This window comes from Artemia franciscana, chromosome 10, assembly GCF_032884065.1.
Source record: "Artemia franciscana chromosome 10, ASM3288406v1, whole genome shotgun sequence".
NCBI classification, from domain to species: domain Eukaryota; kingdom Metazoa; phylum Arthropoda; class Branchiopoda; order Anostraca; family Artemiidae; genus Artemia; species Artemia franciscana.
In genome coordinates, this window is record NC_088872.1 from 50,274,064 (window position 1) to 50,300,588 (window position 26,525).

At 34.5% G+C, this 26,525-nt stretch overlaps 1 protein-coding gene across 6 annotated transcripts in view; it reads right to left on the reverse strand.

The window, feature by feature from the left end:
* Window positions 1-26,525, reverse strand: part of LOC136032324 (translation factor GUF1 homolog, mitochondrial-like) — a 284,018-nt gene that overhangs the window by 110 nt on the left and 257,383 nt on the right. For 5 of the 6 annotated variants that reach the window (XM_065712627.1, XM_065712630.1, XM_065712628.1 and 2 more), the window contains exons 12-13: window positions 15,396-15,479; window positions 5,522-5,632 (exon numbers count right to left, since the gene is read on the reverse strand). In XM_065712627.1, coding sequence (XP_065568699.1) covers window positions 5,522-5,632; window positions 15,396-15,479 — 195 coding nt within the window. Of the gene's footprint in view, window positions 1-5,455; window positions 5,633-15,395; window positions 15,480-26,525 lie in introns of those variants that run through there. The other variant, XM_065712632.1, reaches the window with a different exon arrangement.

Here is a 26,525-nt window from a genome sequence, read left to right on the forward strand (position 1 = left end):
CAAATGAAATTACACAAAAGAGGTTTTTCAAATTTCAACAAAGACAGGGAAAAATATAAATCATACCAAATAATCAAGAGAGGAAGAAGCTAATAAAAATTTGTAGTTAGGACCAAATACATGGAGAGCACAACTTAGCGTTTCGATCCCAACCTATCACCCTCGACTTCTTCAGGTACACGTATAGATTAGATTAGATTATTTTATTTCAAAAACATGTATACAAAACATTTTGCTGCACCTGCTAAGAAAGCCCCGAGGGGCTTGTTGGCAGCAGGTGGCAGTCATCTCTACTATACATATTACTACATACAAAGATTCTACTTATGACACTCACGCATTATTTATACTTTTGCATCATTACCATACTATTCTTTTGCAAGGAAGAATCTCTTAACAACAGCCTTGAAGGAAGCCAAATGACTCGAATTTCTTATTTCAATTGGAATAATATCCCATACAGAGGGGGCAAAATTTCTAATCACGAAAGAAGCTCTAGCCGTATTTCTAAATGGGTGTACCAGCTTTGATGCCCCTCGTGTATCGTGGCTATGAAGATCACAATTAATGGAGAAAAAATTTTCGAAAGAAGAGGGAAGTATATTATTAATAAATTTATATGTGAAAATACTAACTTGGTAGTCTCTTGTTTTTGAAATATCAAAAAGTTGATTCTTAGTATAAAGCTCATTAATATTATGAGTAAATAAAGTTTTAGGTGATAAAAGTTTAACGGCTTTATTTTGGATTTTTTGGATTTTTTTATAACATGATACAAAATCACTAGCCCATAAAGAGCAACCATAGCAAATAAACGGGTGAAAAATAGCAAAATAAAGTAACCGAAGAAATTTATAGGATACTAGGTTTTTAACTCGGCGAAGCACACCCAGAGATCTGGACAACTTTGAAGCTATAATATTTGAATGTGTTTTCCATGATAGATTTTCATCAATCATAAAACCTAAATACTTTTTTACCTTTACTCTTTTTATTTGATTTCCGTTTATTATTAATTCTAAATTAGTTTCAATACTAGATATCCGAGGAAATAGAATGTAGTTAGTTTTATTATAATTTAAGGTCAAAAGATTGAAGTCTGCCCACTCAATAAACTCGGTCATTGCCTTTATCATTTTATCAAAAAGTAGATCAACTGATGGAGCAGCTACAAGTAAAAGAGTATCGTCTGCAAAAAGGATTATACCAACCTCTGACAAATAATACTTAATCCGATCTATAAATATTAAAAATACAAGAGGACCTAGTGTAGAGCCCTGGGGTACTCCGCAAGTTATCGTACTAGCTTCAGAAGTAAAACACCCATTCACCACAACCTGCTTTCGGTCACTTAAATAAGATTCAAACCAAGACGAACTCTTTCCGGTAACACCGATTTTTTCCAGCTCAAGTAATAATTGTTTATGGTCCATCGTGTCAAAAGCCTTTTTCAAATCCAGGAATAAAGCAGCTGGAATCAGACCCGCTTCAAACGACGTATTTACCCAGTCAATAAGTTTAATGGTTGCCATTTCTGTGGACATTTTTTTTCTAAAACCAAATTGAGTATTTATAAGAATTGTATTATTTTCAACGTAATCAGTTAGCCTGGATCCTATCACCTTTTCATATATTTTTGAAAAAAAAGGAGGATAGAAATGGGTCTTTTGTTTGAAGGGTCGTCTCTCTTACCTCCTTTGTGCAATGGTATTATTTTAGCCACCTTCAAAACTTCCGGGAAAATTCCTTTTTCCATAGACTTATTAATCAAATTACATACAACTGGTGTTATAACTGATTTAACTGATTTAGCAATCTTAAGAGAAATCCCGTCTACGCCACTTGAGTTTGATTGGATTCTACTGATAATTGTACTCACTTCACTTATGCTACAAGCATTAAAAACCAGCTGATTTTCTACTGGAATTTCCGACTGAACTATTTTGGGAGGCCGCTTAATTCTTTTCCGAGCATCGTCACAAAGTTTCGCTCCCTCACTAGAAAAATAATCACATAAATAATTCGCAACATCATTTGGGGTAGTCAAATTCCCCCTCTCTGTTTGTAATTTATTAATAACTTCTATTTTACCCTTTTGACCCAGGAGTGATTTTTATGTTTTCCATGTTTTTTTCATATCACATTTATGCTTCATAAATTCATTTTGTAAATACATTTTTTCAGCTTTCCGTTTTAATCCGTTTAAAGTATTCCGGTAATTTTTAAACTGCTGAAAATTAACGACAGATGGTTCACCTAGGTATATTTTACACAATTCATTTTTCCGACTTATAGAATTTAGAATACCCTGTGTAATCCATGGTTTCTTTGGGAATTTCGTACTACCTTTTTTAAGTCTTCTTAGAGGACAGGTATCATTCAATATCTTTGTAAATATTGCAACAAAAATATCATACGCAACCGACGGGTTATCTTCTTCAAAAACTGGAGTAAAATCTGCATCATCCATTTCTCTCTCAATTTATTTTAAATTATCATTTCTTAAATCACGAAAATATGTTTTATTTATTTGACCACTCTTATTTATAATCCTGTAAGATTTTTTTATTTTACTAAGAAGAAAAAGATGGTTGGATCCATCCGTGAGTAGAACATCAGCATACGAGCTTTCAAGCAGCTTTCCATCCACAAATATATTATCGATAAGAGTCGCAGACGTATCAGTTACTCGTGTAGGAATAGTTACCAGGGGGTACTGGAATGATGAAATCATAGAGTTAAGACAATCTAGGCGGCTTGTACTTTTAAGGAGGTCAATATTGAAATCCCCCATTACTACTTTATATTTATGATCATTACTAAATTTCTCCATTAAATGCTCCATTTCCTCAATAAAAACATCCTCATTAAATGACGGTGTCTTATAAACTAAACCAACAACTACATTTTTATCAGATTTATCTTCTATTTCAATAAAAAGAGTCTCAAGTCTTCCTTCAAGCCAAAGTGAGAGATCCTCCCTTACCCAATACGAAACTCCTTCCTTTATCAACAAAGCCAGACCGCCTCGCTCCATAACCTGTCGTTCTTTTCTTTCACTAACATATCCTGGAAACTGGAAATCCCATACTGAAAAATTATCCCTATTCGATACAAACGTCTCACATAGTCCTATTACTAACGGTGTTTCTTGCATATCACTTAATATGTTACACAGTGTAGGGTACGCAGTCCTAAGGCCTTGGCAATTCCAAAATGGAAAAATAGTATCTTCTTTGACCGACCATTTCTTCAGCGACTGACTATCCAAAAAATTACTAGCTTTCATTGCTTGAGTATTATTTCATTCACTTAAACTATCATTTGCAATAGGGGTGGATAATAATTGGTCAACAGACAGCCAATTACTTTCTAAGTATGAAAGCCTGTCGGTCATACTGCTTGGACATTTGGTATCAATTGAAAAAAATCTAACTTATGATCTGCAGTAGAGTGTATTGAATATGCATGATTCCTACTTCAACAGGTTCTCCTTTATTTTATGGCCATGATCTCTACCCACGTGCTTATGTAGGTTGAGTGGCTGCAAACACATATTTCTCTCCTAGATATCTCGAGACTCTTACTGTTCCTTCTTTATATTTTTGATTTTCCACATAACTTGGCAATTTATATGTTCTACTTGCCTGGTACTGACATATGTGGGGCTAGTGAATATTCGGCTGTTCTTAAAGAAAAAAAAATGTTCTTTAAGAAATTTGTTCTTAAAGCTCTGCCGTCTTGGAAAATTTCGAGAACTTTTTTTCATTTATAGTTTAATTTTTGATTTTAACAGTAGCTAAAAGTTTGACTTAAATTCTGGGATGGAGGCTCCATGTTTTATTTAATTTATTTGTTTATTGTTTCGAACTTATCGTGAGTTTTGTTTGTGATACCACGTGGAGAGCTGAAAGACATCCTTTTTATTCTGGTGTTTTGAGATAGTTTTATTTATTAATTTTTGAGTGTATAACCAACACCTGAGTTCACCTTGCTGTGGGTCATTAATTTGATAGTTTTGTGATTTTTTTTTAATATCAAAGAGCTTAAAAGACGGTTTATTAGAGTGTATTAAAAACCACTAAGGCTATTAGGTTTACTTTTTTTATGTTGTATACTTGTGTTTCCAAATCAAAAAAAGTTTTCCCTAAAAAATAATTAAGTTAACAAATCAAATAAACGAAATTTCGGAAGATCTTTCATCAAAATAATGTGTTTTTAGGCCAAAAATGACCCTACGAGAGAGGAGTGGAGAAAGAATGAGAGAAAGAAGGAGAGGGAGAGAACTAATGAATAACAATGGAAATATATACGGTTGTCCAATTTAGAAAAATGTACAGTTATAGAACGATGACACATGCAAAATTTTTCTTAAGAATCTTTTTTTCACAGAAAACGCGATTTCCACTTAAATTTAAGAAATTCCGCATATATTTTATTCTCCTGGGTGAGAGGAGGGGAAATTGACCTGTATTATTCCTAGCAGCGGTCCATGATTCTGTCAAATTCAAGGTAACATATTTGTAAGTATATTTGGTCTGTCTCAATAATCGGGGTTTTTCGTCAAAAATGATGGTAAGGTCTCTTTCTCTTCCAGCCTGTATATGTAAAGGATAGGGTATATTTGATACTACAGCTCACATCCAAGTTGTAAAATTTTTTGGTGTTGTAACATGTGTCAAAGGAACAGCCAAAAAACTAAAATGAAATTTTGTGTGAAATACAGCAAAATTGAGAAAAATCGGTATGTAGGTGTCTAAAGGCCTATTCACAGAGGTATTTTATTAGTAGCAAGTTTCAATTAAAACCAGCTTACAATCAGCTTTAAACCAGTCGACAATAAAACTCTAAAAGCCCATTCACATTGAGATTTTACTCCAAAATAAAAACTAACACTAATTCGAGGCAATTACATTTTCCTTAGGATTTCTTGATTTGCTGAAGAATTCTATGAGAAAATACAATAGGTTTAAATTAGTACTATATTCATCTTATGGAATAGAAGATCTTGTTGTGAACAGAGCAAAACTGACGCAAACTGATTTTAGCCGAAGACCAAGTTTATTAGGTTTCCACTTCTTTAAGGCTAGTCAAACGAAATTTTCTACCAAAATTCTGATTGGTAGTTATAATATAATTTTACAGATAATTAATAAAAAATTTTAATTGAAGAAACAAATTTTTTAAGTTTTATAATAAAATATTATTCATAATAATAAAAACATAAATTCACTTTTAAAGTTATAATAAAACATGACGGAAGGTTCCAGCGCTTAAATAAACGCCAAAACCTGATTTATACCTTTAAGAAAAACAAACTTTCAATTCAAGTTGAATCTAGGTGTAAACAAAATCTCAAAGAATAACTCGACCAAATTGACGCGTCCCAAAGAATCGGATTTTCATCTAGTTGTAGTTTCTTTTTCAAGGACAGCGTTCACCTCCTCACATAAAATAACTTAAATAACTATTTATTTTATGAATTCCATTACAAAAAAAAAATTTTCTAGCGTTTGAGAACCTTTATAAAAGTCTCTCTCGGCAATTCAATATTGGCTATGGTCTTCAGTCTTCTTTTTCCTTCCGCTTGACGTGCCAGTAGCTTCTTTCGTCTTGTCACGTCTCCTCCATACTGAAAGAAAGATAACCAGATTTTTCTCAAATGTCGAGCGTCAAGGGATTCCTTCTAATGGCTTTTATAATTATGACTGAACCAACAATTTTTCTACATAGAAAAGATTTAAGATGAACAGATATGCTCCTTTTGTGTTGTTATATGGAAGGACTGTGGAATAAGGTGGTCTTTGATAATGACTTTATGAGATTTTCGGTATTTCTTCCTTTCTTATTTTTTTTACGCTACTTTTCTTTTTTGATTTTAGTTGTTTACAATGTCCATATTTGATTTACGTGATCTTCGTATGATGACTTTAAAGTAGCGTTGTAAAAATTAAATTTTTAGATGATCTAACATTGAATCTATTTGGACAGATCAAATAAAACCATAAACAAGTAGGCGAGTTACATCGTTTAGCAAACAGTTTTTCGTTCGGAACAAATTTTCCGAATAATCCTAGATTCAATCTGTTCGGAACAAATTTTCCAAATAATCCTAGATTAAAAATGTCTAAATCAAAAACCTTTTTAACAAGAATTTTTTCCAACATTTCAGATTCGTTATTAGTAATAATATTTCTGCTTCAAAGTGAAATATTAATAGCTTTGCAGAAACCCTCTAAAACCTCACTACGAAAACATCTCAATTTAGATAACGTCATTGCGTAAAAAATAATAAGCTAAAACAGAATAAAAATGAATCTAAGAGCAAACGCGCGTCTCGACAGTTGAACACAATAAATTTTTTAAGGTAGTAAAGGCTTCATTTAGAAAACAACATTAAGTTGATAGTACCAGGGTTGCCACCCGATGAGATGAAAATCATTAGATTTTGGTAATTATTTGGTTGACTTAGTGATTTTCTTCAACAATCTAGTGATTTATGAGCTGATTTAGTGATTTTTTTTTGTTAAGGCAACATAGAAAATCAATGAAATAATGATAAATCACTAGGGATGGTAATCCTGGATAGCATCGATCTGGCTCTGAGAAGTGAAAAGGCTGTTCTTTACTTAGACTTCATTACACACACATACAAACACACACATCTACCCTAACGAATCAAACAGTTCGTGGTAACGAACTGTAGTAAGGAGCGACCCGGCTCAATAGTAACCAAAACTATAAAAAATGGAATTTTGATACCGATAGCTACATCAAAAGAATTGCATTTTAATGCTGATTTTAAATATATAAATTTCATCAAGTTTAGTCTTACCCATCAAAAGTTACGAGCCTGAGAAAATTTGCCTTATTTTAGAAAATAGGGAGAAACACCCCCTAAAAGTCATAGAATCTTAACGAAAATCACGCCATCAGATTCAGCATATCAGAAAACCCTAGTATAGAAGTTTCAAGCTATCTACAAAAATGTGGAATTTTGTATTTTTTGCCAGAAGGCAGATCACGGATGCGTGCTTATTTGTTTGTTTGTTTTTTTTACCCCCAGGGGTGATCGTATCGACCCAGTGGTCCTATAATCTCGTGAGAGGGATCATTCTAACGGAAATGAAAAGTTCTAGTGCCCTTTTTAAGTGACCAAAAAATTGGAGGGCACCTACGCCCCCTCCCACGGTAATTGTTTTCCCAAAGTCAACGGATCAAAATTCTGAGATAGCCATTTTGTTCAGCGTAGTCGAAAAACCTTATAACTATGTCTTTGGGGACGAATTAATCCCCCAAAGTCCCCGTGGGAGGGGCTACAAGTTACAAACTTTGACCAGTGCTTACATATATTAATGCTTATTGGGAAGTGTATAGACGTTTTCAGGGGGATTTTTTGGTTGGGGGAGGGGTTCACAAAAGGGGGATATGTTGGGGGAGCTTTCCATTGAGTAATATGTCATGGGGGGAAGAAAATTTTCATGAAGGGAGCGCAGTATTTTCTAGCATTATTAAAAAAAAAACAATGAAAAAACAAATATGAAAAGTTCTTTCAACTGGAAGTAAGGAGCAGCATTAAAACTTGAAACGAACAGAAATTATTACGCATAGGAGGGGCTTACCTCCTCCTAATACCTCGCTCTTTACGCTAAAGTATTTTTAGTGATTTCAACTATTTATTCTACGGCTTTTGTGATTCAGGGGGCATTCTTAATGAACTGGGACAAAATTAAATCTTAAATGTAAAGAGGGAGGTACTGACGAGGGGGTGAACCCCTCATACATGTAATAAAAACATGAGATTACAAAAGTTCGTAACGTAAGCTAATTTATAAGTTACGTTTATCTTTTACTAATAAAAACATTCGCAAAAAATTAAAGGTTCTAGTTGCCTTTTTAAGTAACCAAAAAATAGCAGGGCAACTAGGCTTCCCCCACCGTTCCTTTTTTCTCAAAATCATTCTATCAAAACTATGAGAAAGCCATTTAGCCAAAAAAAAAAAATAAAAAATAAAATAAACTTGCAAATTTCGTGCTAATTATTCCTCTCCGGAGAGCCAAAATCAAAACATACATTGATTCAAAAACGTTCAGAAATTAAATAAAAAAACAAGTTTTTTTAGCTGAAAGTAAGGAGCGACATTAAAACATGCAGCTAGATGTCGTTAGTGTCGATCATTTAATACTAATTTAGAAATGAGTGAGGACTTCAGAATGAAAGATGGTGTATGACTTTGCTCCACCGGGGATTGGACAGTAGTGCAGGGTGTATACTCACCCTGCAAGATGTGTTATCAAAAACACTTGTTTTAAAATATTTTGTTAGTTAGCAACAAGACATTTAGAGCTACATTCGCAATCCCAACCTCATCTCAGACCGGATTTTAGAAATCCCTAAAAGTGGATCAAGCAATCAAACTAATCAAGCAAAAAATCAAGAAATCGAAGCCAATACGATTTAGTTCATAATTGAAAAATTATTGGAAAAAGAATACGATTTTAAGACAAAGAAGTACTGCTTTCGACAAATGATGTTAAAAAAGTACTATTTTCACAGAGAGTATTCGCAAATGACTACTTCAATCAAAAAGTACTAAAAGTAGCACTTTCGTACTACCCGTGGATACCCTGACCGTTTCAAAACGACTCACAGCGACTTGTCCCTGGTTTTGAGCTGATTAAAAACAAATTCGAAGCTAAATACGGCGAAGAACACTGATTCTCCTTTACTACTCTCAGATGAAAAAAAAAAACTTGAAAGAAGATAAGATGAAATGAAATCCTTAAGTCTGGAGAGTGTGTGGTAAATCAAATTCCCACATAACATTTGCTTCACATGGGGGGTGGTTCAGATGTCAGAAAACGTCTGGTCCAACTGAAAGGCAAGCAAAAAAGCTCCTCACTTAGCATTCATGGCATTAATGTCTACCCGATACATCTTAAACGGACATAGAGGAGCTAACCCGCTAGCTGGCTCAGGCTAAGAAATGTCAATAGAGGACATACTGATTTTTTAAACTGCTTGTATTTGCTTTGCACAAAGATTTGCTAGATTCCCTCCCCCGGATATAACTTAAAACCTAACGGAGCAATCTTAAGTGCAACTTTAAGATTGTGGCTCTTCAGTTTAGGGAGGACGGAATGGACCCCAGTAACACGCAGAGGTGGGGTATAATTATATTCCTTCTTAAATTCTACTGATTCCTGCCTATTGTTGTGGTTTTACAATTGCTATTTGTGCTGTTTGTCTCCTCCCATTCAGGATAACTAGGCTATTGCATTTACCCCTAAAAATCTCTGGTTGGTTATCCACCCTAAGTTTTCATGATCTATTCAGCCAAAGACTATTCTTCTTTCTATTGGTAAAGTAGAATTCTTTTGCTTTGACTTTTCGTATAAAACTGTATGGCAATCTGAAAAATATAAGCTTCATTACCTAAGTCAAATCGAAAACCTATAGAAATTCAAATATGGTTATTAAGGGATTCGTTAGCTCTTGTCTCTAAAACCACCTTCAGATTTCCGACCCGATGTTTTGTGCCTCCAAGCCTGCCTCGCGGTTTATATTTATGTCTTCTGTCCAGCATCTCCACTAAAGTACCTGCCTTATGCATAAAATTCCCTAGATAATTACTTTTCTAAGAAGGCCCTTAGCACCGCAACCTCCAAGAAAAGGAGAAAATTATATAATCACCTCTTTGTTTTGTTCTAAGATAAGCAAAGTTTACTTAGATCAACTAGTTTGTTTAGAAATATAATAAAAATGACTTATTTGTTGCTATGGGAATAGCTTTTATCAGATTAGCTTTTAATGCCACAGTTTGCAATCTTTTCATTTAAGCTGCCTTCATTCATAACTTAAAATAGATTACAAAAATACAATAGCAAGAGAGTTATAAATTATGTCCTCTACGACTTTAGAGTTCAAATTCTGCACTATTTCCAAGGAATAAGCACGCTTACAAAACATGCAAACAAGGGTATGGCCATAGCAAATAATTTCTCCTGATGATTGTGGCTGGATGCCTAAGGAGAGAGGGGGGCAATTTCTATGAGTTACTGTCCCCTTGAACTCCATGGCCTGGCCCATGAATGGGGGTGGTTGTCATTGTACTAAGTAACACCACTAAAAAAGGGAATATTATAAAAAGAGAGGGAGTAATGGAGAAGAGCAGATAGATAATATTTTGTTCATGGTTAATTAAACAGTCAATGAATACCTGATAATAATCCCCCAGGCTCCTAGGTCTGCAAAGGAGGGGCAAGACTTACGATTCAATTCGACACTAAATCAAATGAAGAAAAAGAGTACAAAGAACAGAACATCACTCACGAAAAAACTGTTGTACATTGACAAAAATTCAATTTCAACTGAAAAAGAATCAATTTGGTCTTTCACCTATTCATTAGTTAATTACATTCGTATCCACGAAAACTGGCTGATCTCAAATAATTGTAGGGGTTGAAATGAAGGGTTCAAATGATAGAAAAGTCAATGGTAGAAAAGGGACCGATTTGGTCTTTTATCTATTCATTAACTAATTACGTTCGTTTTGAAGAAAATCGGTTAATCTCAAATAATTATGTGGGTTCAAACGAAGGGTTCAAATTGTAGAAGGATCCCAATGGATTTTTCCTTGGTTCGGCTTTGGAATTATGGATCCATATGTCACCTTTTTGTCAAAAAATCTGTATTTTTTCAAGCTTTGAGCGACTAGCGGTACGGGTTAAGGCCGTTTAATCGAGCTCAAATTTCTGCTATCAAGATATTTGTAAAGAGGAATCGTTTTGTGGGGTTCATACGCAAACATTTTCGACATTTTTCGGCCGTCTATGACACCTTATGTTACTTGAATAATACGGCTCATTTCTTTTCATTAATTTGCCTGCTATCGGTAAATAAGCGGCAAGAAGAAAAGAGTCACGCAATTAAAAATACAACCAGAATTTATAATGAAGGCTATAAATTTGACATTACTGAGGTGGGAGGCGGGTTAAGTAAAGCAATTTGCTCTTAAGAATGATACAAGTAAGTATATTATAATATCTAAAATAGTTTCCAGAATTTTATAGTGGTTCATTACGGGGAGTTGAAACATTAAGAATTCACTAATTTCTTTCCACTTCTAAATGGATTAACACAGTGAGATGATGTAAGAAAGATCGTTTTCACTGTTAAAAATGTCGGGAAATCCAGCTCCCCCTTCATAAGAAATTCCCTTCCCCCACGAGAAATTTCTCCATGGAAAGATTCTCCCACGTATCTTAAATAAGCGATATTTACGGAACTAATTTTGTAAGGCTTAGTAACAGACCGGCCAAAGAGGTCGAAACTATTTTTATGAAAGTGAAAATCATAAGTTGAGCAATTCTCAAAAGATTGAAATGAATGAAAGAAAAGATCTTTAAAAGACTTGCGTAATAATTTATGTTCATTTTAAGTTTTAATGCTATTCCTTACTTTCAATTGAAAAAAAAAACCTGTTTTTTTTTATTTAGTAACAACCAGAAACTGAAGACATACAATACAACTTTAGCGTAAAGAGCGAGGTATTGGCGAGGGGGCGAACTTCCTGGTTTACGTAATATGAGGGGGTTCGCCCCCTCTTCAGTACCTCGCCCTTTACGCTACAGTTCTAATTCTGTTTTCATTCTTTTAGAATGATCCCTGATTCACAAAGGTCGTTTATCTAGAATAATTAGCTCTTTTGAAATTACTAAAATACTTCAGCGTAAAGAGCGAGGTATTGACGAGGGGACGAACCCCCTCATATACGTAGTAATTTCTGTTCGTTTTAAGTTTTAATATTACTCCTTACTTTAAGTTGAAAAAACTTGTTTTTTTATTTAATTTCTGATTTTTTTTAAATAATGCCAGAAAATCTAGCACCACCTTCATGGAAATTCTCTTTCCCATAAAACATTCCTCCATGGAAAGATTCTCCCACGCAGCCAAATCCCCTAGACCCCCACCAGAAAAAAATCTCCATGAAAACGTCTGTATACTTACCAATTACCAATACTATATGTAAACAATGGGCAAAGTTCATAACTTTCAGCCCTTCTGTGGGGGATAAAGTCGTGCTCAAAGACATAGTTATTAGATATTTCGAGTATCCTGAACAAAAATGGCTATCTCAAAATTTTGATCCGGCGACTTTGGAAAAAAGAGCATGGTAAGGGGTCTAGTTGTTCTCCATGTTTCTTTTCACTTAAATAGGGCACACGAACTTTCAATTTCCTTTCGAATGAGCCCTCTCACGAAATTCTAGGTCCACTGGGTCCTAGGTCCCTATAATGTGATAAAGAAGAGAAAAGATAAAAATACTAGGTTTAATTAGTATGTTTGTGTGTGAATTTTTGGCTATCTTCACTTATCCTAAATCCCTAGCGCATTCCAAAAACAAAATTCAATTTTGCTAACAAGTTATAATATAGAGCTGACAATTTTATTTAAGAAAGCGGTATTCAGGCCCATACTTTCTCCAAATTTTAAGATTTACACTTTGTTCTCGAAAAAACCCTCTGAACGGCTTTGAGGAGCCTTTTCACTAAAATTATCCTCAGAAACTCCTAGAAAGAGTGTCTTTCTTCAGCACATTAATCTTTCCCCTGAAATCCTCAGAGTATTCTGAAGAAATGATTCAGAGAGGGGGTTTAATTTTGATAAAGTAGTAAATTTGACTTTCCAAACAAATAAGGAGATTACTTCATAGAAGGCTGAATGTACTTAAAAGGTGATCTTTTACGCTCCCGGACTCTTTCTTGAAATTATCTCAGGAGGGAGGGCTCATGGACAAATTTTTAAGACTATTTCAAGGGTTAGATACATATCAGGAGTTTCAAGACTATCTTCTGAGTTTCAAACAGTTCGTGGCAACGAATTGCAGTAAGGAGCAACCCGACTCAATAAAAACCGAAACGCTAAAACTGTAATTTTGGAACCAACAGATATATCACAAGAATTGACCTATTATGATGATTCCAAATATAAAAATTTCACTAAGCATAGTCTTACCTATCAAAAGCTACGAGGTTAAAAATTTGTCTGATTTTTGAAAAAAAGGGGAAAGGCCCCCTAGAAGCAATAGAATTTTAATTAAAATCACACCGTCAGATTCAACGTATGAAAGAACTCTACAGTATAGGTTTTAAGCTCATATATGTAAGAAAGTTGAATTTTATAATTTTTGCCAAAAAAGATCACGGATGCGTTTTTTTTTTTTTTTTTTTTTATTTTTATTATTTTTTTTTTATAGGGGTAATCATATTTAACCAGTGGGCATAATACTTCAGGGGAGGGCTCATTCTAACGGAAATAAGAAGTTCTAGTACCCTTAATAAGTCATCAAAAATTGAAGACAATTAGGCCTCCTCCCACGCCATTTTTTCCAAAAATTGCCTGATCCAAATTTTGAGATAGCTATTTCGTTCAGGATGGTTGAAAGACCGAATAACTATGTCTTTGGAGATAACTTGACCCCCTCAACCCTTGGGTAAAGATCTTTAAGTTATGAAATTTCCCCATTGTTTACGTATAGTATTTGCTATTCGGAAGTATTCATACATGTTTTGGGTGGGGAGGGGAGGACAAATTTTCTTCTGCGGTGATTTTGCACCGGGAGAATTTTTCATAGAGAGTAAGTTTCCAGTGGGTGAGCTTTTCAGGGGAAATTTTACACTGTCGGAATTTTCCAGAATTCCTATTCGAAATGTCTTTATATGTCTTGCTTTCTCTGTACCGATTCAATTTTACGCAAGCACATGTTAAGGGTAATTGACCTGATTGACATGTCCAGATGATATTTCCGTGAGGAGGGGGATTTTTCCGTAGGCGTGAAGCCAGATCTCCTGGTGTTGTTTAAAAACGATCAGAAATTAAATTATAAAACAAGTCTCTTCAACTGAAAGTAGGGAGCAACATTAAACCTTAGAACGAACAGAAATTTTTATGTATATCAGAAGTGTTGCCCCCTCCTCAACATCTCACTCTTTACGCTAAAGTTCAAATTTTGTCCCAACTCTTACAAAATGACTCCTGAAACACAACGGTTATTTAGTTAGAACAATAAGTAACTTTTTTTTAAATTGCTGTAAAACTTTAGAGTGAAGAGGAAGGTGTTGAGAAGGGAAAAACCTCCCTCATATACACAAAAATCTCTGTTTGTTTTAATTTTAATGCTGCTCCATTCTTTCAGTTGAAAAAACTTGTTTTTGGTATTCAATTCATTGAAAAACGGGTTTTCAAGGTCCTTGAAGTATTTTAGAAGATTTTTACAGGGGGAAGGTTTACTATTTCATGTACCCCCAGCCGGGAAAATTTATTGAAGAGCCATATGGCTCCCATATATTATTTTTCACGAGACACTTCCTTTAGATGGATAGTTCGTAGAATTTACAAAAAAAATCTGATTACAATAAACCTCTTTTAGGAACTAGTTCTAGTGCTTTCGCCGCGGCCTAGAACGGAGCAAACCACCGGCCATAATAATAAAAAAAATTAATAAACGCTTTGAAAAAAATGTCTAGTCAGTTAAACTACTCATTTAAAGATCCTTCAAGAATAAATCGCCATTGTCGAAAACCATAAACTGGAGAATTGCAGTCCCTTACCTTGAACAAGACGGAAAACCCCCTTTTAGGCATAGGTGGCATTGTTGGGTCTTTTTCCCCTTTTTCTCTAGGTTAATCTTATTGAATCACTGATCGCGAAATATTGAAGAGGGCTTATTTGAACAGAAATTACAGTATCTAGCATGTTTTATTAAATAACAAAAGAAATTGCGCCAACCGAACGTGGCATTTTCTATATTTTGTGCCATGGAATATTAATCTTTGCCAAAAAAAGGGTCAAAATACCAAGGAATGCACATTCTAAGATAGCAGTCAATTTGGCATGGTCTAAAACCCTAAAATGCATCTCATTTCTTTCTTCTTTTTTTCTATTTCTTTTTTTTTATCATAAGATCCTAGAGAGATTTTTAAAGACTCAGTTGAACGCTACTCCCCATATCTACATGCCTCTTATAAATCCATCTTGAAAAACCCTCATAGAGTAATATATGGTCTAAAAATTATACTTATTGGTGCTGTTTGTGAATAATAATGTTTTAGATTTTTTTTCCTTGTAAAAAAAGGGACCTTTGCATGAAAACCATTAAACCAGTTAAACAGCACCCAAGCATAGTCTGCCCTGAGAGAAAAAGAAATAACAGTGAAGAACGATTACACTCAGCCAATATTTCCCAGAAAAGAAAAATTCGAATTTAGACCACTCCCACAGCTAGGACTGCCAATGGATATAATTAAAAAAAAAGGAAACTTCAAAAAAAAAGAAGGGAAAGCCAACTACATCTAATGTGCAGTAGAATACTATAAAGATATTAAATACTTACCAGCTTAGCAGTGACATCTTTGCGCAAGGCCGGTAATGTTTCACGAGCAACCACTTTACCTCCAATGCTTGCCTGTATTGCAACCTAAAAATGAATTAAAATCTAGTTGATAGATATGTTTGATTGCTTTTTTAACAGTTTAAATCATATGTTTGTTAACTAGGCTTTGGCCTCACTTCTCAACTAGGGTCCAGGAAAATATCATGTAGACTTTCCAAGTTAATGGCAACGAGCTAGCCATAAGCCTAAGTTTTTAAAAATTCTTAAAGTTAACTCACAAATATAAAAAGAATGTTCATCAGGACTAGGGCAGGGGGCACACTTCCTCATTTTTCGTCAGATATGAAATCCATTGTTATGAATAGAGCCACTGAAGCCAGATTCAAAGCAGAAGTTTCTTCAAAGGTCCCATATCAGTGGCCTCGTTTTTCAACATATCAAGATTGCTGTAGCAATTCAGTTTCTTCCCTTTTATGGTACTGGTATAACTAATCAAAACCACAGACCAGAAGAGGCCAACACAGCTCAACATACCATTCTTCCCTCCATCTCTACCCGAAGCTTTGTTTTTTTTGTCCCTTCAATGAAACTACGAATTCCGTTAAATAGAACCTAATCTCTTCCCACCGTATTCGAGAAAGTCTTCCTTTTTTTCGACCCACAATTGACTATCTATGAGCATAATTTTTGAATATTTTTAGACTTAATGTGAAAACATAAGAAGAATCTTCATCAGGACCAGGCACGGATCCAGGATTTTCTTTAGGGGGGGGCATAATAGGTTGCTTCGATAAACTTTGCGAACAAAGAAATACCCGCAATTAAAAGGGAACCTCGGCAATTATGTGTTGTAGGTAGGTAGTGGAAATGGTCGTAAATTTAATCTAAAACCTGATGAGGGTTTAAGTTCTAATAAATTTGTTCAAATTAAAATGGTATAAAAAAATATATATACAAAAATAGTAAGTTATAAAAGCCACCCCATCATAAAAAAAAATAGAAAGCTGTTCACCATATATAAAAAAAATATGATATTGAATATTTTCTGCATAATTTTTTGCCTTTGCACTTCTGACCACTATAGCGTATGAGTTAGGTTTTTTATTAAAAAAAAAAAAAAAAAAAAAAAAAAAAGGTCTTGAACCATCTTCTTGAAGTATCTTTTGGGGTCATACACTATTTGTGACAATTTTTATAGGTCAAACCATTTAGTATGTTTCCTAACTTTGTGGCATCGCTTAGTAATTATGATAGTAATGAAGATTGTGAAATGAGGATAAAGACACAACTTGTATATTCGTAAAAGATGTATTAAACATTAAATACTAGTTCTTTTAGGGGTGTAACAAGAAAAACAGAACGAAGAGATAGAAATGCATAGAAGGTATTTAAAACGAGGGTTTTAACTTTAGGCAATAAAGCATTAACTAATCACTGTTTCTTTTTAAAAATAGTGTTTTAATAAACAGTTTCAACTTTGACAAAAGAGGGATTATAATCAACAAGCCGGCATACGCAGACGACATCAACATGCTCACTGGATCCGTCGCCGAACTCCAAACCAAAGCAGATAACCTGGAAGTATTTACAGGAACCTTCGGAATGAAAATTAACGAGGATGAAACGAAAGCCATGAGTGTGTCAAGGTTCAATAGCCCAACCCCACCAAAAATAAAGCTTAATGGAGCAGAAATAGAATGGGAGACAGCTTCACATATCTGAGGAGCCAGATCACGAGCGACAATAATCACTCAGTGGACATCAAAAGACGCCTCGCTCTGGGTAGCGCCGGCTTCAAAGCTCTGATGCCAATATGGAAGGAAAATCGAATCTCCGTGAAGCTAAAACTAACTATTCTGCTCCATCATCATTTCTATAGCTATGTACGGCTGTGAAACGTGGACAGTCATAAAAGATGACTCCAGGCGACTCGCCGCGCTTGAGACAAAGCTGCTGCGTCGAATCGCTGGCATAACATACGTAGATCGAGTCTCGAATGCCGGCCTACTCAAAGGACCGCAGTATAATACTACCATCCTGAAGAGGGCCCGTGTCCAACAATTCAGGTGGCTTGGACACGTCCAGTGAATGTCCAACTACCAACTACATGAAATTGCCTTCAAAAGTCTCATCAATGGTTCTCACCCTCGCGGTCGCCCTCCGAAGCGCTGGAAGGAGAACTTCTCCGACTGCAACCTCCATGGTCTTCTCAGAATGGTACAAAACAGAGAGCAGTGTAGGCAAAAAATACATTCGCTTGTGAGGAGAGGGGCCACAAGACGACCACCAATGCCGGATGGGACTATCTATAGCATATCTTTCCGTTTTTTAAAGTTCAATATATTTTGATTAAATTACAGAATTCACAATTTTATAAGAAAAAGTCTATTTCTCTATTTCCGTTCCCGCCATATCTATTTATTACACAGTCGATGTCCACCTTAATATTTCTGTGAACGTTTGTAATGGCCAGTCCTGTCAGTCTAGAATCCTATTAGTTTAGAGCTCTTCGTTAGTATTTACTCTCCTATTCGTCCGAAAATATTCGAATAAAGACCAAAATCATCGGAAAAATAGGAACTCTAATAAAGATACATGTAGGTATGTGCTTCAAACTAAGTATAGGAGTTGAAATACTCCTTAAAAAAACAAACAATTATGGGTTTACTATCTTCGTATTTGATAGGTATAGATTGGAGATTTAAATTCCCAGGGTTTCAAGCTGTGGAGATTTCTAATTAATTTTTATTAAATCTTGATATTTTGAAATATTCAATTTAAACATTTAAATCTTGATATGCCTGTTGAGCAAAAAAAAAAAAAAAAAAAAAAAATCCAAATTTGACTCAGATTCAGCATTAAGTAAGAGAATTTTCCTCAAAAATTTTGATTTATAAAAAACTAATCGTGTAAATATGATTGGATGGCACGTATCAAAATAAGTATAAAAATCCTAAGTGGTATAAATAGCAGTTTAGACAATTTTACTGACAAATATATGGAACCCCAATACAAAAACGTAACTATATTTTGTGACTGGTTTGTATTGAGAAGGTGAAACATTCTGAAGTAATATTGCATTCTGTTTCCGCTCCTAACTCAAGTTGTGTACTTGAATGAAAGTGGTGAAATCTAAAAAATGAAAAGTGGAAAAGTGGAATGATAAAAAGTGGAAATATAGAAATAAAAAATAATATTGCATTCTGTTTCCGCTGCTAACTCAAGTTGTGTACTTGAATGAAAGTGGTGAAATCTAAAAAATGAAAAGTGGAAAAGTGGAATGATAAAAAGTGGAAATATAGAAATAAAAAATAATATTGCATTCTTTTTCCGCTGCTAACTCAAGTTGTGTACTTGAATGAAAGTGGTGAAATCTAAAAAATGAAAAGTGGAAAAGTGGAATGATAAAAAGTGGAAATATAGAAATAAAAAATAATATTGCATTCTGTTTCCGCTGCTAACTCAAGTTGTGTACTTGAATGAAAGTGGTGAAATCTAAAAAATGAAAAGTGGAAAAGTGGAATGATAAAAAGTGGAAATATAGAAATAAAAAATAATATTGCATTCTGTTTCCGCTGCTAAATCAAGTTGTGTACTTGAATGAAAGTGGTGAAATCTAAAAAATGACAAGTGGAAAAGTGGAATGATAAAAAGTGGAAATATAGAAATAAAAAATAATATTGCATTCTGTTTCCGCTGCTAACTCAAGTTGTGTACTTGAATGAAAGTGGTGAAATCTAAAAAATGAAAAGTGGAAAAGTGAAATGATAAAAAGTGGAAATATAGAAATAAAAAATAATATTGCATTCTGTTTCCGCTGCTAACTCACGTTGTGTACTTGAATGAAAGTGGTGAAATCTAAAAACTGAAAAGTGGAATGATAAAAAGTGGAAATATAGAAATAAAAAATAATATTGCATTCTGTTTCCGCTGCTAACTTAAGTTGTGTAATTTCCACTTTTTATCATTTTTTTTTAATGTTCGAAAAAATTAATGCTTCGAATTGATTCGAACTGATTGATAAAAAGTGATTGAAAAAGAAACCATTGATTCAAACTGAGAATTCAGAGACCCATCTATACAAGCAAGATAAAAAAAAAAAATAATCACATAATTATTTACCTTCTTTTATAGACAATTTTTCGAAAATCTATTCTTCTTATTTGATTACTCCAACCTTTGAAGGAGTATTTTGTCTCATATACTTAGTTTTAAGTATATACTTATACAAACCTTTATTAAAGTTTAAAGAGTAGGGCCTATATTTTAATGTTTTAGGATGAACAGAGGAGGTGATATGTCATATAATGCAGAGTTTTAATTAGATGAAAACAGGCAGTAAAGTGCCCACCATTTTCACACCAAAATCCAAAACTTAAATTAATAATTTTTGCACTTCTCATACATTTACTTTCTATTCTACAAATCCCCTAAAAAACAACAATGCTGTAAAAACCCCCCTGCTTTGCAAAAACAAAAAACCCAAAAAGCCAAAACAGACAGCCAAAAAAGTAATGATATCAATTTCTTTGCCTCAGTGCCATAGCAAGACTCGAAAACAAATTTTTGACAGTAAAAAGAACTGAATATTTTGCTTTTCAGCCCCCTTGTGGCAGCAAAATCCTGAAATATCATTTCGACAGCTTAAAGAAGTTAGGATTTTAAATTTCCCTCGTTGTTAGTACGAAATGAAGATTTTCACCTCCCAGTTGGCTTTTGTGGTAAAACGGACAAATTTCCTTGATAAACCTAAATTTAATTAAATACTTTTTGGCAGTATGCGTCATTAGTAAAATCTAATAGAGATCGCACAAAGTAACTAAAACATTGTTTCAAACTTGCTTGCAAAAAGAAACAGTCTTATTAATTAAAACTTATTAAAAACTAAACAATTAAAAGCTAATTAAAAAATAACTTTCTGCCCAAACCAGAACAAGCGAACCCAACCACAAATCATCCACTACGTCAGGGAGGTGCCCCATGGATCCGCCTTTGATCAGGACTAAAGCAGGGTGCACGCTTCCTCCTTTCTCGTCAGGTCCCGTTACAAATTGAGATGCATTTTTCAAGAATTAGGCTACTCCATCACCTTTGAAAAATAATCTTGGGAAAACACTTTTGATTTTATTTTTTAGCAAATTTATTTATCATAAATTTTCTCTCTCTGTTTTTTTTTCTCTTTTTTATTTTCGTTGAATCAATGTTTAAACTGACTTACGTGTCTTCCCTCTCCTTTACAGACCAAGGAGCGTTTTTGTAAATTAGTTGTATATATTCATTGTATGTTTAATCATTTAGGAATAAGTCTACTACATTATTTATCATATCTTTAAGTTGCAGTTTGAACTGCTAAGCAAATCTGCTGATTAATACTATCACTAAGATTTTACTAACATGCCATTAATATAGTTTTATTCAAGGAAAGATTTGTACAGCTTCAAATTTACAAAACTTTTACATAGTGAAAACCTGAAACTTTGAATTCAATTCTCACTCAAAATCTACATTGGAGGATTTTCCCCTGTCAAGCCACATTCTGTAAGAGAGAACTGAGGGAACAGGAACAGAATAAATTAAATCTTTTGAATTGTTTTGTAGTACTATGCAACGTTGCCACTCCTAATATTTTATCACTATTTCGGGTGATTTTTTACATTGCTAAAAACAATTACTAAATCAGAACATTTATACAGACATATATCGTTATGAAATTTAATTAATTAGTTTTGCTAATTTATTTTCACAGTTCAACACGGCAACGCTGACGTGTTGGCACCCTAAAACTTCATAATTTTGGAATTTTATTTTTAGAAAATCGCGGTTTTCCGGCATAAATAGACCTAGGATGGATACTGGAGACAAAATAATATTTATATTATTTGCCTGTTATCATGCCTGTTATCAAGGACGTCAAAATATAAATATTATGTTGTCTCCAGAAAATGAAACAGATTTCGACTCGGCCCAATAGCAATCGAAACTCTAAAACAGATTTTTGATTACAATTGATAAACTATAAGATTTGGATTTTTATCCAATCTTATTATTGGATTTGATCTAAATATATACAGTTTATTAAGTTTAATGTTGATCGTCAGATTCTAAGAGCCTGAGAATATTTGCGTAATTTTCGAAAAAGAAGGGAAACCAAAACTGACCAAGCGATCTTAATGAAAATCAAACCATCAGATTCTAAATGTCTGAGAGCCCTACTTTGGAGGTTTCAAGCTCCTATCTACAAAATTATGGAATTTTTATGTTTTGCCAGAAGAAAGATCACGGATAAGTGTTTATTTACTTTTATTCTATTTTTCTCCAGGGGTGATCAAATGAAAAGGTCTTAGAAGATTTGGAGAGGGCTCATTTGAATGAAAATCAAAAGAACTAGTGCCCTTTTTAAGTGTCATTAAATAAAAAAAAACGAGTCTTTTTTAACGGAAAGTAAGGAGCGACATTAAAACTTCAAACGAAAAGAAATTACTTCGTATATGAAAGGGGCTGCTTCCTCATCAACGCCCCGCTCTTTACGCTAAAGTTTGACTCTTTCTCTCAACTCTTCTTTTAAAAAAAGTAAAAACCTTTAGTGTAAAGAGCAGGGCGTTGATGAGGAAACAGCCCCTTTCATATACGAAGTAATTTCTGTTCGTTTTAAGTTTTAATGTCGCTCCTTACTTTTTTTTATTTAATTTCTGAACGTTTTTGAATCAATGCATGTTTTAATTTCGGCTCTCCACGGAGGAACAATTAAAACAAAATTTGCATATTTATTTTTTTTGGCTAAATGGCTTTCTCATAGTTCTGATCGAATGATTTTGAGAAAAAAAGAGTGGGAGAGGAGGCCTAGTTGCCCTCCGATTTTTTGGTTACTTAAAAATTCAACTAGAACTTTTAATTTTTTACGAATGTTTTTATTAGTAAAAGGTATACGTAACTTATAAATTAGCTTACGTAACGAACTTTTGTATTCTCATGTTTGTATTACATATATAAGGGGGTTCACCCCCTCATCAGTACCTTGCTCTTTACACTAAGGCTTAAATTTTGTCCCAATTCATTAAGAATGACCCCTGAATCACAAAAGCCGTAGAATAAATAGTCAAAATTACTAAAATACTTTAGCGTAAAGAGCGAGGTATTAAGAGGAGGTATCTGCGCTTCCTTCATGGAAATTTTCTTCCCCCATGACAAATTCCTCGATTGAAAGTTCCCTCAACATATCCCCTTCCTCTCAGCCCCTCCTCCCAACCAAAAAATCCCCTCGATAACGTTTGTACACTTCCCAGTAACCATTACTATATGTAAGCACTGGTCAAAGTTTGTAACTTGTAGCCCCTCCCACGGGGACTGTGGGGGAGTAAGTCGTCCCCAAAGACATAGTTATAAGGTTTTTCGTCTACGCTTAATAAAATGGCTATGTCAGAATTTTGATCCGTTGACTATGGGAAAATAATTAGCGTGGGAGGGGGCCTAAAGGCCCTCCAATTTTTGGGTCAATTAAAAAGCGCACTAGAACTTTTCATTTCCGTTAGAATGAGACCTATTGAAACAATCTAGGACCACTGGGTCGATACAATCACCCCTGGGAAAAAAAAATAAATAAACACGTATCCGTGATCTTCCTTCTGGGAAAAAATACAAAATTCCACATTTTTATAGATTGGAGCTTAAGACTTCTACAATAGGATTCTCTGATATGCTGAATCTGATGGTGTGATTTTTGTTAAGATTCTATGACTTTTACGGGGTGTTTCTCCCTATTTTCTAAAATATGGCAAATTTTCTCAGCCTCGTAACTTTTGATGGGTAAGACTAAACTTTATGAAACTATTGGTATGAAACCGAGTCGCTCCTTACTACAGTTCGTTACCACGAACTGTTTGATTTAGAGGGTTGGTATGACTTTTCAACGAGGGTGGCACAAAGAGGCATTAGAAGGGAAGTGTGTATCAGGCCCTTCTGTAGGAATTTATTTTAGAGGGCTCACATTTGAAACGGGGATGAAAAAATTATCACATGAAAATCATATTTTTATATTCAGGGAGAGGCTGAAGGCCCCGTGGACATGCTTAATTAGACATGAATACAGGATGCTTTTTGAATGGAGGAGGAACATCTTAAAGGGATAAAAATTTGATTGAAAACAAACAATAGACATTTTTTATGAAAAATTCAAAGTAAAAAACCAAAAATTAGGATTATGAGTGGGGAGGGTAGTAGGAGCCAATTAAATGGCTATCTTACCTTTCAAGCCTTGGCTTGAATCATTTCTGCGTGATTTGTCCAAATGTAATATAAAAAATTGTCTGCATTTTCCTAAGTACAAATATAAGAGTTGAATGTATAATTATTCCTACTCAGAAAGATAACTCCCATCTTGATTTAAGTGTTTTCACTTACTTTTTCAGTATTGTATAAAACAGAACAAGCCCAAAAACATGTCAGGGCAAAACAAACCCTTTCCATGTCTCAGGCTGAGTCCGTAGGACCTGGACCCTGTTCCTCCTACATAATTAGTTCCTGTTCCTCCTACATAAATTAGTTCCTCCCCACTACATAAATTAGTCCTCAATTACATCTGAATTAATCTTCATTCTAAAATCTATGCAATAGAAGTAGAACCTAAAATACAGAGCAGGATTTTTAGGACATAGCAAAACCCCCTCCCCTAAAATGAGAATAACTATATGAATAAAGATGAGAATAAATTGAGAATAAATGACAATAAAATGAGAATAAAATGATGACATAAAACAAAAATACGAAAAACATTAGTAGTCTTTCACACATGAGACATCAGTCAAATCATACATTGGTCGTTTATTATGCAATTATACATGCTTCTTATAGATTCCTGACGCAAATTCTTTTTAAATACGTAAGTACGTTTAAAAACAATAATCTTCTTATATCTTTCTATACTAAAATATGAATTCTTTCAATATACTACTACTACTACTAGTAACTCACCGCAACACCAAGCCGCCTGAGGCCAGCAGAGCTACGCACGCTTCTCCTCCAGCCCAATCTATTCAAGGATCCCTCTTTATACCCTCTCACGAAGTTCCCATTTCCTTTATATCTTTATTTATGACATCCTCCTACCCCAGACGAGGACGACCTGCTTCCCATTTAGCCGCAGACGGATCAAACAGTTCGCGGTAACGAACTGTAGTATGGAGCGACCCGGCTCAATAGTCTAAAAACATTTTTAGTTTAAAGTTTTTAGACTCAATAGTCTAAAAACCAAAACTCTAAAAAATCGAATTTTAATGCTTATTTTCAATATATAAGTTTCATCAAGATTAGTCTTACCCGTCAAAAGTTACGAGCCTGAGAAAATTTACTTCATTTTAGAAAATAGGGGGAAATACCCCCTAAAAGTCATACCATCTTAACGAAAATCACACCATCCGATTCAGCGTGTCAGAGAACTTTATTGTAGAAGTTTCAAGCCCCTATCTACAAAAATGTGGAATTTCGCATTTTTAGCCAGAAGACATATCACGGATGCGTGTTTATTTTTTTATTTGTTTTTTTTTTCCCCAGGGGTGATCGTATCGACTCAGTGGTCCTAAAATGTCGCAAAAGGGCTCAAAAATAAAGGAAATTAGAACTTCTAGTGCCCTTTTTAAGTGACCAAAAAATTGGAGGTCACCTAGGCCCCCTCCCACGCTCATTTTTCCCCAAAGTCACCGGATCAAAATTCTGAGATAGCCATTTTATTCACCATATTCGAAAAACCTAATAACTATGTGTTTGGGAACGACTTACTCCCCCGCAGTCCCCGTGGGAGGGGCTGCAAGTTACAAACTTTGACCTGTGTTTACATATAGTAATGGTTACTGGGAAGTGTACAGACGTTTTCGGGGGGAATTTTTTGGTTTGGGGGGAGAGTTGAGGGGGGGGGGTTACGTGGGAGGATGTTTCAATGGAGGAACTTCTCATCGGGGAAGAGACTTTCAATGGAGGGGGCGCAGGATTTTCTAGCATTATTTAAAAAAACAATGAAAAAAATAATATGAAAAGTTTTTTCTACTGAAAGTGAGGAGCAGCGTTAAAACTTAAAACGAACAGAAATTATTACGCATATGGGGGGTTTACCTCCTCGTAAAACTTCGCTCTTTACGCTAAAGTATTTTTAGTAATTTTAACTATTTATTCTACGGCCTGTGTGATTCAGGGGTCATTCTTAAGGAATTGGGACACAATTTAAGCTTTAGTGTAAAGAGCGAGGTATCGACGAGGGATGAGCCCTCTCATATACGCAATAAAAACATACGAATATAGAAGTTCGCTACGTAAGTTAATTCGTAAGTTACGTATATTTTTTACTTATGAAAACGTTAGTAAAAAATTAAAAGTTATAGTTGCCTTTTTAAGTAATCAAAAAATTGGAGGGCAACTAGGCCTCCTCTCTCGCTCCTTTTTTCTCAAAATCTTCCGATGAAAATTATGAAAAAGCCATTTATCCCAAAGCGATTATTATGCAAATTTTGTTTTAATTATTTATGCGCGGAGAGCCAAGATAAAAAAATACATTAATTCAAAAACGTCCAGAAATTAAAAAAAACAAGTTTTTTTAAATGAAAGTAAGGAGCAGCATTAAAACTTAAAACGAACAGAAATTACTCCGTATATGAAAGGGGCTTTTCCTCCTCAACGCCCCGCTCTTTGCGCTAAAGTTTTTTTTAGTGTTTTAAAAAGTAGAGTTAAGAGAAAGAGTCAAACTAAAGAGTTCAGAGAAGTTAAGTTAAGAAGTTAGGTTAGAAGTTAGAAGTTAAGAAGTTGGAGCCAAGTTAAGAGAAGAGTCTAAAAGAAAAAGTCTTCTCAACATTAATTTTCAAACCTATTCTAGCACCCTGTACTCACAATTCCACTAAGAATTCATTCATTTCGCTCACACTTTCACCTAATTTGCCTAAGTAATCAGCATAATCCAAGTCCAGGAGAGTTTTTCCTCCCCATTTGGTTCGGAGGTCTTCAATTGCCTTTCCTTTGCTCCTTAAGACAAAGTCCATCAAAATGATGCATATAAAGGGGGATAGAACATAACCTTGCTTAACTCCTGATTTAATACCAAACCAGCTGCTAACCTCATTTCCTACCTTAACCACTACAATATTATTCTCG